At 36.9% G+C, this 14,825-nt stretch overlaps 1 protein-coding gene across 3 annotated transcripts in view; it reads left to right on the top strand.

The window, feature by feature from the left end:
- The window catches only part of NCKAP5 (NCK associated protein 5), an 881,281-nt gene that overhangs the window by 356,392 nt on the left and 510,064 nt on the right, over positions 1–14,825 (top strand). For all 3 annotated transcript variants that reach the window (XM_045826267.1, XM_045826268.1, XM_045826269.1), the window contains one exon: positions 167–230. In XM_045826267.1, the coding sequence (XP_045682223.1) occupies positions 167–230 (64 nt within the window). The remainder of the gene's footprint in view (positions 1–166; positions 231–14,825) is intronic.

Genomic DNA, 14,825 nt, shown 5'->3' with positions numbered 1-14,825 from the left:
CATGATGACCGTTCAGTTTAAATATTTATAGAAAGTTTAGTGGAGGAAGTGAGCTAAACCAAGGAAGGAGTTCCTCTGGAGACCTCACAAGAATGTTTCCGAGCTGTGCCCATGCCCTCTGCCTTGAAAAGAACGGCCAAGTAATTGTGCTCTTTTGTTTCTCTAGGGAGAAGCTGGCTGTGGCCCGGCTGCAGCGAGAAGTTGCCCAAAGAAGAAGTGAGGGGGCCATGGTAAGTCCTGGCTGCTCTGTCCTGGTTCTGGAGCTCCCTTCCACAGGTGTCTGACTTGAAAGGCATTTTTCTCTTTAAGGATAAATAAAGAAACTATTTGCTTGCAGCAAACTAAATGCTGTATCTGTAAATAATGTGTTTATACTGTAGTGTAGAAAGCTCTGCCATTTGCAGAGAGAGGGGGAGAGAGAGAGAGAAGAGAGAAAGATAGATTAAGAGATACAACTATTTGGGCTTTGAAGAGGATGTTCAAAGGTTCAAAGGGTAATAGACTTTATTTTAGTAAGCTCTATTGATGCCCAGGCTTCAAGCAGTGAGCACAATATACATAAATGAGCAATCTTAGATTTTCAGATAAGGACAGTTCAGCACAAGTCAAGCTTCTCAGTTCTCCAAACTTAGAAAAATAAACAATGTAAAAGAACACTAAGATGTTTGCTACTGTCATTGTCTTAATCCTCTTGCTGCTCTTACTCTCTGCAGTGCATCTCTCCCTATCCTCTTCAGTGTGTGCCATTTAGAAAACCATGTTTTGAATTGTACTCAAAATCAATATGGTTGTTTTGGTCCATTTCAACTTCATTTTATAGTCTCTGTTTTCCAAAGTGTCTGCCTGTGTGTTACTGTAACATCAGAGATGACTGTCTGGGGACCTGGGGAATATACATTGTGCATTAACTGCTGCTGCTGCTGCTGCTACCTCTGGAAAAAAAATATCATGCCAGATTTTGTCCCCACTTATGACAAAACAATGGCACCTGTGCAATTTTGCAGCAAAAGAAGGAGCTTTTTGAGAAAGGAAAGTGATGCATTTTTAGATCATGAAGGATTTTTTGAGAGTTAAGATAACCTAGCCACTGAAAAGAGTAAGAAATTGTAAAAGTATGCTGGCCACGTACTTCTCTGAACAGGGAAAGCAAAGGGCTGGATGAAGAGGCTGAGTGCTGCGTGGGTCCTGGATGGTGCAGTATCCCTTGAGTATGCAAAAATTCTTAGATGATCGCATTGTTTGCTCTGTTAGTGATCTTAATGCAAAGAGAATTTTGAATGTTCAAATAATTCGAAGCAACTGCTCACACTCATTTTTGAGCAATGTATTGGAAATAAGTTGGAGAAAATGAAGGTTTAGTCAAATGATGAACTAAAGATTTTCAATCTGAAATTTCACTGCATTGCAAAATGTTTAGGGCTAGGCCATTCCTCAGTGTTTCAGTCTTTTGGTTAGGGCTACACTTGTTTGTCAGCTGTGTTTGGAAGTAACTGTGCAGAAGTAACTTAACTTTTCCAGGTCTCAGTTTCTTTGTTTTATTTTTTATTTTTTTAAAGATTCTATTTATTGATTTTCAGAGAGAATCAATGGAAGGGATGGAAAGAGGGAGAGATACATCAATATGTGGCCACCCCTCATGCACCCCCTAGTGGGGACCTGGCCTGCAACCCAGGCGTGTGCCCTGACTGGAAATTGAACCAGTGGCCCTTTGGTTCACAGTCCGGCACTCAGTTCACTGAGCCACACCAGCCAGGGCTCAGTTTCTTTATTTTTAAATGAGGAGGTTGGAATTACATGATTCCATTAGCTCAATGTATCCTGCTACTGAACATTGGTTCATATAAAGTTTTTATGATGAGGAGCTCTTTCTGGTAATAACTGAATGTTACTTAAGCTCATAAAAAGAACAAGCCTCTAAAGAATGAATGTGTCTTTCTGACTCTGACTGTGAATGGGCCTGAGGAGAAATCATCACAAACAGATAACTCTCTTGTATTTACAAAACAAAACCCTCTTTTTAAAACATTATTGAAGTAACTGTTCAGTGCAGAAGATACTCAGAAAACATAGACAATCAAAAAGATGACTCTTGCTCAAAAAGTAACGTCGGAAAAGTTTCCAATGTTTTATCACACTTACTATAATGATGGTAATGAAAAAAATCATATTTGTGCATTTATTGACTTAACAGATATTTACTGAGCACCCACTACATGCTCAGGACCATTCTAGGCACTGGGGAAACATCAGAGGGAAAAAAACAAACAGAAATCTGAACACCTATGTCCTACTGGTTGTGGAAACAGACATTGACTGTAGTGAAGAGGGTTAGATGATGGAAGCAGCTATGGGAAAATAAGATTGAAGTGGGGATATTGGGAGTTCTAGGGGCTCAGTATTTAAAATGGGGTGTTTATAGTATTGTATCACTGAAAGGTTAGTATTTGAGCAAAAACTGAAGGGGTGAAAAACTGAAGGGGTGCATCATGGTGGTGTCTGGAGGAGAGGAGCCTTCCAGGCAGAGAGATAAGTGAGTGCAAAGGCCTGGGTCGCTGAGAAACGCTGGAGGCAGGATGGCTGGAGGGCAGAGAGGGAGGGTGTGAAGGGAGGGAGATAAAGTCGGAGAAGTGATGGAGACAGAGAAGTAAGTCATCAATGGCCCCAGGGACCTCTGGCTCCTGGGCTGCATGGCTGGAGCTCTTGGAAGGCTTTGAGTGAGGCAGTGATACAACCTGATGTACTACTATTCACTGTTTCCCCCATTCTGTGATTTATCACATTTCAATTCCTTGGAGACACTGTAAGCCCTGATTTTCATTAACATCCTTTATTTTGTTTTTTTCTCCTTCTTTTTCAATATTTTTTCTCTTTCCTTACCTAGTCAACCACCACCGTGAGTTTTATACTTAACTATATGCTTCAGCTGTTCTACTCATAGGATTCATTTATTTCTGAAGTCCTGATTCTTTTATCTGACAGCTCCGTAAATCGGGCAGTTCTATTAATCCTCTAAGTTTAATTCTTGCTCTTACAAGTCCAGAACTTTTGTCATGTCTGTAGCAGAAATGGGGAGGAGTTCACCACAACCAGGTCACCTTATCTTTTAAGACACTAATATTTATGGTATTCTATATTTTTATCTACATGAAAAGAAAAATGGTATACAAAAAGTTATTCAAGAAATATTTTCAGAAAGCTATATAATTGAGGCAGACATTTATTTTAAAACCACTGAACCTGTTTAAACAATGAACCTGTTAGAATCAAAGCCTTTCATACAAAGCATGCCCTTAGTAACATTTGACTTTATGTAGTAAATCTCTTATAAGTTTTAAGAATAACACCTAAGGCACCATTTTTGGGGATATTTGTTTTATTGTTAACATATTCTTCATTTTGTAATAACTTTAGACTTCCAGTAAAATTGCACACCTGCATACCCTTTAACCAGTTTTGTAGTGTTAACATCTTAACATATTTATGGTATAATTATTATCAAAACTAAGAGATTATTAAAATTGGTGTGTTACTATTAACTAAACTCTAGATTTTATTAGAATTTCACTGGGTTTTCTAACAATGCTCCTTTTGCTGATCTAGGATTCAGTCCAGACACCATACTGCAGGTGGAGAGACTCTGTTTTAATGGCTAGTTGACACATGTGTGGGAGGAAGAAAAACTGAGCCTGAGAATGAAGCAGGCCTGGACTCAAAGTCCAGCTCTACCAGTTGTTACTTGTGTGACCTTGGACATGTCATTTCACTGTTTTTTGTCAATTTTGTATGCTCTGTTTTTCTGTTAACTCAAGTCTTGGGAACACTTTCTTTCAATATATAAAATGCTTCATGTTTGTTTCCTTTGTTCTTAATATGTATAGGAAAAACACACTAAATTTAGGACAATGGACACTTCTGGGGAGGGGTAAGGGCTTAATTACATTCATTTACTTATTTTTTTAATGAAGCAAATATCATAAAATGTCTTAAAAGTCTGTTAAATATGGGTGGAGTTACGTGATAGCTGATATTTCTAAATATTTTCTGAATTTTAAAGATATTTCACCTTAACAATCTTAAGTGAATTTAAATAAAAATGTTGAAATTAAAAAAATAGGAGAAATTGGAAGAAACTATTAGATCATCCAGAGGAATATATTAGCCAGTCTGTTATTTCTATTATTTGGATATAGTGAAGGCACATCTCAGCAGGACACCAGTGTCATAAACTGTGAAGGGAAAAGATGGAGATTAGACACAGTAAAAAACACAAGTATAAAGGACACATGGACAAAAACTAGGGGGGTGGAAATGGGGGGGGAGGTGGGGAGAGCTGGGGGATGGGCTGGAATGGGAGTAAAAGACAGAAAACTGTACTTGAAAAACAATTAAAATAAAAAATAAATAAATAAAACACTTCTGTTGAGTGGAAGATTACATACACTCTTAATAAATTACACACTCTGTTTTTATTTTATTTATTTATTATTTTTTAATTCCTCCCCTGAGGATATATTCGCTGATTCCAGAGAGAAAGGAAGGGAGAGAGAGGGAGAAGGAGAGGAAAGGGAGAGAGAAACATTGATCACTTACCTCTGGAATGCACCCCGATTGGGGACCGAATTTGAAACTTAGGCATGTGCCCTGACCAGGAATCAAACCCACAAACTTTCTTTCAGTTTATAGGACAATGCTCCAATCAGCTGAGCCACACCAGCTTTTAAATTGTAACATATACAACAGATATAAAGACATAAAATTCTGGGAGTTTTCAGAGACATCCTCAGAATAATGCTGTGAATTACATACCCGAGTTTGATCTTAAACTATGTTTGAAAAGTTGGATCAATCTACAGCCTCTTAGTTTTTGTTTAGGATTCTTCCGAGTAGAAATGGTATTCCTGATGAGAGTGTACTCCCCACACCAGTTAACATCCAGTAACCCCAGGACTGGCTGACAGTAAGACTTAGGTTAAATATCTTCCTTTTATTCCGAGTCAGATATTGGATGGTATTCTACAGGAATCTTGGAAGCTATGCAGAATCTGTTCCACTTCTAACAAAGCAGGCATTTTAAAGAGTACTTAAAGCACAAAGCGTCTTACAGTCTCTCTGGTGGCTGACATGGCTTTGCACGCATCTGTGTTTTGTGGTTGAGAAGGGGATGGGAGGAGTAGGACGTCATCTGCATGGCACTTTGCCTTCTTGTATTTTAAAAAGTGGAAGTCAAATGGATACACAGTTAAATGCACATATCTTAATTGTCCAATTTGATAAGTTTAGATAGATGTGTTGACTTGTGAAACCAACACCTCTATTGAAGTATAGAAAATTTTATTACCACAGGAACTTCCTTCTTAACACTTCTTTGTCACACATTTCCACCCCTGCATAGCAACCATTGATATACCTTATGTATATCATGTATTAGGCTTACTTGTACTTGAATTTTTATATAAATGTATGTATATAATATATAATATAAGATTTTTTTTGTGTTTGGCTTCTTTCCTAACATAATGTTTTTGAGATTCATCATGTATTGAGGGGGTTTTTTATAGCCAAGTAATAATTCATTTTATGAATATATCACAATCTGTTCATCCAGTTTCCTTTTGGCAAATTGTTGGGTTATTTCCAATTTGATCTATTATAAATAAGGCAACTATGAAATCTTCTAAAATTCCTTTTGTGGACATAGCAGTTTGTTATCAGATACATGGTTTGCAAATTCTTTATTCCATTGTGCAGGTTTTCTTTTTACTTTCTTATGGTACCCTTTAAAACACACTTTTTTTAATTTTGAAGAATTCCAAATTATTTGTTTTTCTCTTTTCATGTCTTTTGGTGTCATATTGAAGAAAGCTTTGCCCCACCCAAGGTCACAAAGCTTTTCCTCTAGGAGTTTTCTTGTTCTAGCTCTTACTTTTAGGTCCATGGTACATTCTGAGTTTTTGTGTGTTTGAAGATGGTGTCCAGTTTCATTCTTTTGCATGTGTCTATCCAGTTGTCCTAGCACCATTTTTTGAAAAGACTGCCCTTTCCCCCATTGAGTTGTCTTGGCACTCTTGTTGAAATCTGTTGACGTGAATGTGAAGGTTTGTCATTGGACTTTCAGTTCTATTCTGTTGCCCTCTACATCTATCCTTACACCGGGTGGGGAGAGGTTGCCTGAGGGAGAGCTGATTAATACTGGGTAGAGGTGGGAAGTCTAGACCTTCCAGCTGGTCCACTTACATTGTGGGTGTCACAGAGCTCATTACTACCTGACAAGGTTGAGAGTCCTGGCTCCCTATCTGGCCTTCTCTGACACCCCATTATGAGTGTTTTGGGGTGCCTCATTATAACATCACAGGGATGGAAACCTAGACTATAAATTACAAAGAATGGAAGCGAAAAGATCAAATATAGACCACTCTTTCATAAACTTGTAATATGAAAACAGCCAAATATTGAGGTGATAGCTGCAGGGAGGTATGGGAATAAAGGAAGTGAGGGGTGTGTGTGTGTGTGTGTGTGTGTGTGTGTGTGTGTGTGTGTGTGTTTTAAATGGCTAGCACAGTGGGTGTTTACATGCTGAGAACATCTGCATGGTTGAAGAGGGCAAAGTGAGGCTGGGGGAGGCTGCACAGGCTTAGGAAGTGCATTCTGGATCCCTACTTCTTCTCATTCCTCTTCACAGTGTAGTGGGTGTGTTAGGGATGGGGGCAGAATAGGGACTGTGATTAAATGGGGACAGTCTTTGGCACATAGTGTTCCTTTCTTTTTTTCTTTTTCTTTCTTTGCTTCCCATTGCGATGAACTCTGCAGGGCCTGAATCATTATTAGCCTAACCAAATGCCGTGATCGCAGATAGGTGGAAAACACGCACAGTGTTGTAGCATATGTGTAGGGGAAAACACCTCCTGTGTCATGAAAATGCTTAGAGTAGTACTGACTCTGTTATTTCCAAACTGAAATCATCTATAACCTGGATGGTTTAGCTTAAACCCACAGTAACTTTTGAGATGTCGTATTTATATGGGGACTTTTTAGTTTCATATTTTTAAAATACTGGTCTTTTAAACACCTTGGGGTTGGGCGTTGGATATAATAACAAAGTTTTCAGCTTAAAGGGAAATTAATGAGAGAATATTAGTTATATAGGCTTAAGTGCATTTGCTTCTAGCATGTAGGTGAGACCCCTGTGGTTGGAGGAAGGGAGAGGGGTCTGAACAGGCTGGACAAAGAAAATTCTGCAAAGAGCTATTGCATGGAGACTGTAAATCTACATTTAAACTAGATTTGTAAATAGACTTTTTAATTTGTTTTTTCATGTACATACACTCATGATTTTCATATTGATGTAGATATGATTATGACAAATTAAATACAAAATTATTTAAACGTGAATCCATGGTTATTTTCCTTTTATGAAGTGTTTTCTAATCAAAGGATACAAAAGAAACACAGCTACCACACAGAAATGTTTAAGGTTGGAAATAATTGTTAGGCAATTTCAAAGTTACATCAAAAAAATACAAATTTTGTGTTTAAAGGAATATGAGTGACATCCTATCCCAAGAACACAACAGAAGTGTAAATCTTAAAGCAAGTGTATTTAATAAAAGGCTCTAGCAATTGCAAAGGTTCTTAAAATGATGTTTGGTGTATTTAAGAAAAAAGAAAGTGGTTCCATCTGTTACTTTTTATTTATAACAAAAGGGGGGAAAGGAGATCAGTTTGATCAATGTCCTTTTAATTCTTGGACTTGGTATAAAATAAATCACAGTGTTATGGCAATTCATTTATAGAGGTTAAAGTGATATGTTGTGGCTTTTCACGGTAACATGGGTTTCACTTGCTGAGCGCCTGGGACTTTGATTTGCCACGTTACCTGCTGTGGTTTAAGTGATGCAAAATAATTATTGGGGCTTCCTTGTCATAGGAGCCTGTTCCACACCTGCACCCTTTTGTTGGGAGCCCGACAGGGATGCTGGATTTGAGGTCTCCACTGAATAGGCATCCTCCCTGCGTAGAACTCCTACACTGGGTTGATTTATGGATGCATCAAGGTCTTTGTTAGCATGTAAACCCCTAATTAATTTAAAGCCCTCTGTTGAGAAATTAAACTCCTAGTTAAGATTTTTAACAGACTCAGATGGTTCTAATAATGGGAAGCAAGTCCTATTAGTAGATTTACCATGGTCACTGGCATCTGTATTTCACAATGAGGGCTGGTATATGGAGCTTGGGTTGTGCCCTTAAATAAAGGATGGGCTGTCAGGAAATCATTCCGTTGTTGCCCCTAACCCAATTAGGCTCATCATTTGAGTTCTAGCTTCCCATCTGTAGGGTGAGAGAGCAAGAGGCAGACAGAGGCAGACACGAGCAGGAGACAAAATAGGGGAAAGAGAAAAACGTGTTTGGATTGCATAAAGTTTCAATCAGCTGTTTCTCTTCAACTAGTGATTCCATGTTTCTACTACTGGAATTAGCCTTGTTCTAGGTCAAAGTAGGAAAATCAAAACAATTCTCAGACTATTGTGGGAATAGATGGATAATAGGTCTTTAATCACCACCATAAAAATTCTGTGTTTCTAAGTTATTGTGAGTAACAATGAATTCTAAATGGGTTCGGTTTTTAAATGAAACCGATGAAGTGATTTACATACTTGAAGAAAATAGATGAATTCTTCTTTAACCTCAGTGATGGAAAGGCTTTCTAAGTGTGACTCCAGCTCCAGATGCAATAGAAGTCATACATTTCACATGAAAATTCAACAATCTTGCATGACCAAAAATGCTATAAATGAAGTCAAAGGACAAGTGACATACTGGGGCACAATGTTGGCAACATACATCACAACAAAGGGCTAATATACCTCACATATAAGAACCTTTAAAACTAAGAGTCAAAGGACCAAAAATTCAATAGGAAAAAATGGGAAAGGACATGCACATATGACTGACATGAACGTCACCCACAGGCATTTGAAAAATATGTTCAAGCTCAGTCATAATTAGAGAAATGCAAAACAAAACAGTACTGAGGTATTATTTCTCACCCATTATGAATTATTATTCATAAAGTAAAAACTAGATAATAATTACAACACATCCTGTTGGTGAAGTCATGGGGAAACATGCTCATACATTGAAAATTGGTGCAATCCTTCTGAAGGGAAATTTGGTAATGGCTAACAAAATTACACATGCACTTACCTTGAGACCTAACAATCCTACTTCTAGGAGCCTGTTATGATACACCTGCAACAATCTAAAAGTGCACATGCACAAAGATTATTCATTTCACCCTTTTTTGTGTAATTGCAAAATACTGGAAATAACCAAACTGTCCATACATAGGAGTTTGTTGAATAACCTATAGTACAGACACAATGGAGGGCTGTGGGGATGGGACAGAATTGCTATGAATTGATGGGGAGTAATTTCTAGGGCATTTTTGTATGGCTCTGACTCCTCATTTCATATTAATGTTTCACATATCTTCTGTATACCCCAAGATAAATACATAATTAAAACCAATCAGGATATAAGGGGAACCCAAAATGGAATACAAATAGTAACACATTAACTTAACTATATTATAGATTATTAATAAAGTGAAGTGGGTGAAAAAATAACCTATGTAACTGAAAAAAAAACATTTTGATTGGGAACTGTAAGTTGAAAGAGAACTGTACATAAATGCTATAATCTAGTAGCTAAGATGATTCTCCCAAGGGTGTATGCTGGAAATTCTGAAACTACTTTGCTTACTAGAATTCAATAATTATATTGCAAATAATTGTAGGTGAGGAAAAGGGTAATGCTAAAACAAACCTTGTAGTGTTTAGGATCAGAGATAGTCAGTGAAAACTCCTTTTTTACATATGACACATATTTGTATTCTCAACTCACACAGAGAGATCTGTATACAGACAGATGAATTATACAGAAGTGTAGATATATGTGTATGCATACATCACTATATATGTGTATTTCCTAACTCTGTCCACTGAAAGGACTTACAGCATTGGCATTCCAGAAACAGTGGTGCAACTAGAGCCTGGATCTTGGTTTCTAAACACTATCTCCTAAAAAAATGAACTGAGACTCTTTGGAGAAGTGATTGATTCCAGAGCTGGAGCAGGAAAATACCAGATGAACTTGAAATTGTTTGTCCTGTTAGAAAGTAAGGAACTGATAGAGCTAAGCGTCCACCAGTGTTCAGATATAGAGCCACCCTGACTCTCCTGATGGGCGCACTGAGGAGAACACAGTCTGTGTGTGTGTGTGATATGCTTGCCTAAAAATACCTTTCCAGTAATGAAGTATCCAAGAAACCCAAACTGAGAGGCATCTACAAAATAATTGACCAGTACTCTTTATGATTTTTAATGTTATCAAAGTCCATGAAAAACTTATAAATTGGAAGGGATCCTAAACAGGATCATGCAAAAGGAAAAGGATATTAGTAGAAAAGCTGATGAAATTCAAATAAGCTCTCTTTAATTTAGTTAATGGTATTATAGCAGTGTTAATTACATGCATGCATGTTTTATCACAGAAAAATATGTGCTGCATATTTTCCTATCCTCACTCCAGTCTCTTTATCCCTTTTACTGGTTTCCAGATTTCTGGTAAATCTATTATATGTGAATATGAATAATGCTTGATATTTCCATATTCATTTCCTTTCTTCCAGCTCCCCCCAGAGTTGTAATACATGTCTTTATAAGAAAGAACAGAAAATATGACATCTACTCAAGTTATCTTTGGAAATTTTCTACCCCAACTTCCTGTCATCCCCAAATCTTGAGTGTACCTAATCTTCATTGAGGATGGAGAGTAGCTGTCCTTAGAGACAAAACAAAGTATCATGTGGGTCTTCCTTGGTTGCCTCTGGCATGAGGGTGCAGCCTTCTGCCTTCCTGAACTTGAATCTTCTGCATGGAACTGCAATACATTGCTTTCAGTGCTAACACTCTTTCATAAAGATATGATAAATCTGTTTGTAACCTTCAGCAAGTGGCAGGATTTGTGATCCAGAAAGATTGGGATCATTAGGGAGTGAATGTAATTTAGCAATCAATGAAGTATTAAGAGACAAAATGTGGTGGGTTAAATGGACTCTTCTGTTTGGAGCATTAGGGTTATTTTTGTTTTATTTTGTTTTGTGTTTAACCATTTCTTAGGCTTCTGTAGTACTCACCAAATTAGGATTTATTTAGGAAGTGGCACATCTATGCATCATCATATAAAATATATCATTTGGTGTTACTGCTGAAATTCGTGTAAGTATAGATATTTGCTGCTGCTATATGGTTGCCTATATTTTCAGATTAATGAAAAAATTATATTGCTGGGGCTCAAGTTTTTATTTTTAATAAACAAAATGCACTTTCTCAAAATGTCCCTTTATAAGACTTACCTGTAGCTGTGTGATAAAAGATACTTTCAGTATTGTAGGTTTGACCTCATTAAAAGTTAAGATGTCAAATAGGCATTTTGGCGCGTCACTTACTTGGTCTCAGAAGAATGCTCTTAAAGGTATTGCTTTCCGAAGCAGTATCTAGGTTTCCTCTCAATCCCTACATCCATGTATACCTTTGTAGGAATGGCATCTTTTTAAGAGAACCATGGATAAAGAGATTGTTTTTTTATTATTTAAAGAAAAACTTAGTTATTTTAACCCCAGGTGTCTTCTTTAAGAATTCCTTTGCTGGTGTCTCATTTTTCTCTCTCCCAAGGCAGGACTTTCTCCTTTCCTACTGGTGCACTTCACACCAGCACTAGTATCAGAATACGAGAACTTTGGAGGGCATGCCATTGTCTGCTTCATTTGTGATGGTTGTTGTGTTGGCAAATATTTCTGGAGCTGGGAAAGACACAGGCTAAGCTCCTGCTCTCCTTCTCAGAGAATTTTATTATTGATTCAGCCTTTCTACCAGAAGAGGGAGCCACATTCATTTAAAATCCAAATTCAGTTCTTGTTCTCAGGCACTTCCAGATGGGATGCATGTGGCCTGGCACTCAGTGGATGGACACAGACCTGGCCTTTGTGGTGGGAGCAGGACTGCCAGAGACAAGCACCAGGTGTTGAAGGTGTGAGGATGCTCTCAGTCCTATAATGAGTAGATATGTTCTTACGCTTTTCTCTATTATAGCAGCAGCAAAAAACAAATAAACAAAAAAAAAATTAAGTATGTTTATCTCCAAAGCCCACATTTCATCTCAGTTGGAGGATACATACCTGTTGGATTAAAAGGATGGGATCTTTAATTAAACATGTAGTAACCTATTTTCCTTAGCATTCCACAAAACACAACTGTCTCTTCTTTTGGGGGTTGATATCACAGAATGAAAAATAGGTTGTAGCTTTTATATTATAATTTGACAGATGTCTTTAAAAATATCCTGCATACAAATTCTCCCCTTATCTCTCTACCTTCCTGCTCAAGTGTTTAAAATTGAAGTGTGAAAAATTAACTCACTTGGAGTATTATAGTTTGCTTGAAAGAGTCTTAAAATTATAAATATTTCCTTCCTGATAATATATTAATCTATCAAGAGCCATTTAACAGTACATACTAGATTAGTTTATTAAACACAGGAAACTTGTCATCTTAGCAATTAAAGTAGGAGTTCATTATGTAGTTTTTTTATTTTTATTTTATGTTCTGCTAAGAACACGTGAGATCTACCATCTTAACAGATTTTTAAGTGGCAATGCAGTGCTCTCGGCGACAGACAGTGTTGTACGGCAGATCTTTAGGGCTCGCTGGTCTTACTTAAGCATGGCTGTCCCACTGATGAGTAACGTGGCCGTTCTACCCCCCTACCCCCAGCCCCTGGAAACTACCATTTTACTCTTTGATTTGAGGAACTTGACTACTTTTTAAACTTTTAATTGAATTTTTGGGGTGGCATTGGTTAATAAAATTATATAGATTTCAAATGTACAATTCTGTAATACATCATCTGTATATTGTATCATGTTCACACTGAAAGTCAAGTATCCTTCTGTCACCATTTGTATTCCCTTTACCCTCTTCTACCTTCCTGCACGCTCTTTGCCTCGTTTTTCCCTTTATCCCTTCACATTTTTCACCCACCTCCCAAATCCCCTTCCACCTGATGCCTGTCAGTCTGTCCTCTGTATCTATGAGTCTTACTTCTATTTTTTTTGTCCATTTACTTTGTTCATTAGATTCTATATACAAGTGAAATCATATGGTATTTGTCTTTCTCTGACTGGTTTAATTCATTTAGCATAATACTCTCCATGTCCATCCATGCTGTCGCAAACGGTAATATTTCATTCTTTCTTATGGCTAAGTAGTATGCCATTGTGTAAATGTACCACAGCTTTTTTATACATTTGTCTACTGATGGACATTTAGGCTGCTTCCAAATCTTGGCTATTGTAAATAATGCTGCAATGAACATAGGGGTGCATATATCCTTTCAAATTAGTGTTTTGGGTTTTTTGTATATATTCCCAGAAGTGGAATCACTGAGACATCAGGTAGTTCTATTTGTAATTTTTTGAGGAAATGCCACACTGTTTTCCAGAGTGGCTGCACCAATCTACATTCCCACCAATAGTGTATGAGTGGAGTATGAGGGTTCCCTTTTCTCCAAAGTTTTACCAGGGTTTGTTGTTTGTGGATTTATTGATGATAGCCATTCTGACAGAAGTGAGGTGATATATCATTGTGGTTTTAATTTGCATTTCTCTGATGATTAGTGACATTGAACATCTTTTCATATATCTGGTGGTCATCAGTACGTCCTCTTTGGAGGAGTGTCTATTCAGGTCCTTTGCCCAATTTTTTATTGGATTGTTTTGGGGTTTTTTTGTTGTTGAGTTGCGTAAGTTCTTTATGAATTTTGTGTATTAACCCCTTATCAAATGTATAATTGCTGAATATGTTCTCCCATTAAGTGGGTTGTTTTTACATTTTGTTGATGGTTTTCATTGCTGTACAAAAACCTTTTAGTTTCATGTAGTCTCATTTGTTTATTTTTTGTTTGTTTATTTCTCTTGCCCTAGGAGATATATCAGAAAAATATTGCTACAAAAATTGTCAAAGATTTTACTGCCTATGATTTCTTCTACAGTTTTTATAGTTTCAAGTCTTACATTTAAGTCTTTAATCCATTTTAAATTTATTCTTGTATATGGTGTAAGAAAGTAGTGTACTTTTATTTTTTGCACGTATCTGTCCATTTTTCCAGCATCATTAATGAATAGACTATTTTTACCTAATTGTATGTTCTTGATTCCTTTATCAATATTAATTGATTATAAAGGAATGGGGTTATTTCTGGTCTCCTAGTCTGTTCCATTGACATGTATATCCTTTTCATGCTAGTACCATGCTGTTTTGATTACTATGGTCTTTAATACAGTTAATATCAGGTAGTGTGAACCCTCCAACTTTGTTGTTCTTTCTCAAGATTGCTGAGGCTATTCAGGAAGATTCTATGAATTTGACTATTTCAGATAACTCATAAGTAGAATCATGCAGTATTTCTTTTTCTGTATCTGGCTTATTTCACTTAGCCTAATGTCCTTAAGCTTCATCCATATTGTAGTTCCTTCTATTTTAAAATAGAATAATGTTCTATTTTATATATATGCATCATATGCCAGGTTTTCTTTATCAGTAGTTGGACATTTATAATTTTTTCTAAATCTTGAATATTGTGAATAGTGCTGGAATGAACACAGCAGCACTACTGTAATGGTTATGGATAGAGGTTATTCCTATGTTGAGAAGTGTCTCAGTGTCACAATGAAAGCATACCTCAACAAAGACAACATAAAAAGGTAGTTT

Source organism: Phyllostomus hastatus, unplaced genomic scaffold (assembly GCF_019186645.2).
Source record: "Phyllostomus hastatus isolate PE091 unplaced genomic scaffold, TTU_PhHast_1.1 phas_scaffold_60, whole genome shotgun sequence".
In the NCBI taxonomy this organism is placed as follows: domain Eukaryota; kingdom Metazoa; phylum Chordata; class Mammalia; order Chiroptera; family Phyllostomidae; genus Phyllostomus; species Phyllostomus hastatus.
The sequence above is the reverse complement of the archived record's forward strand: the minus strand, read 5'-3'. Positions and strand labels throughout refer to the sequence as shown.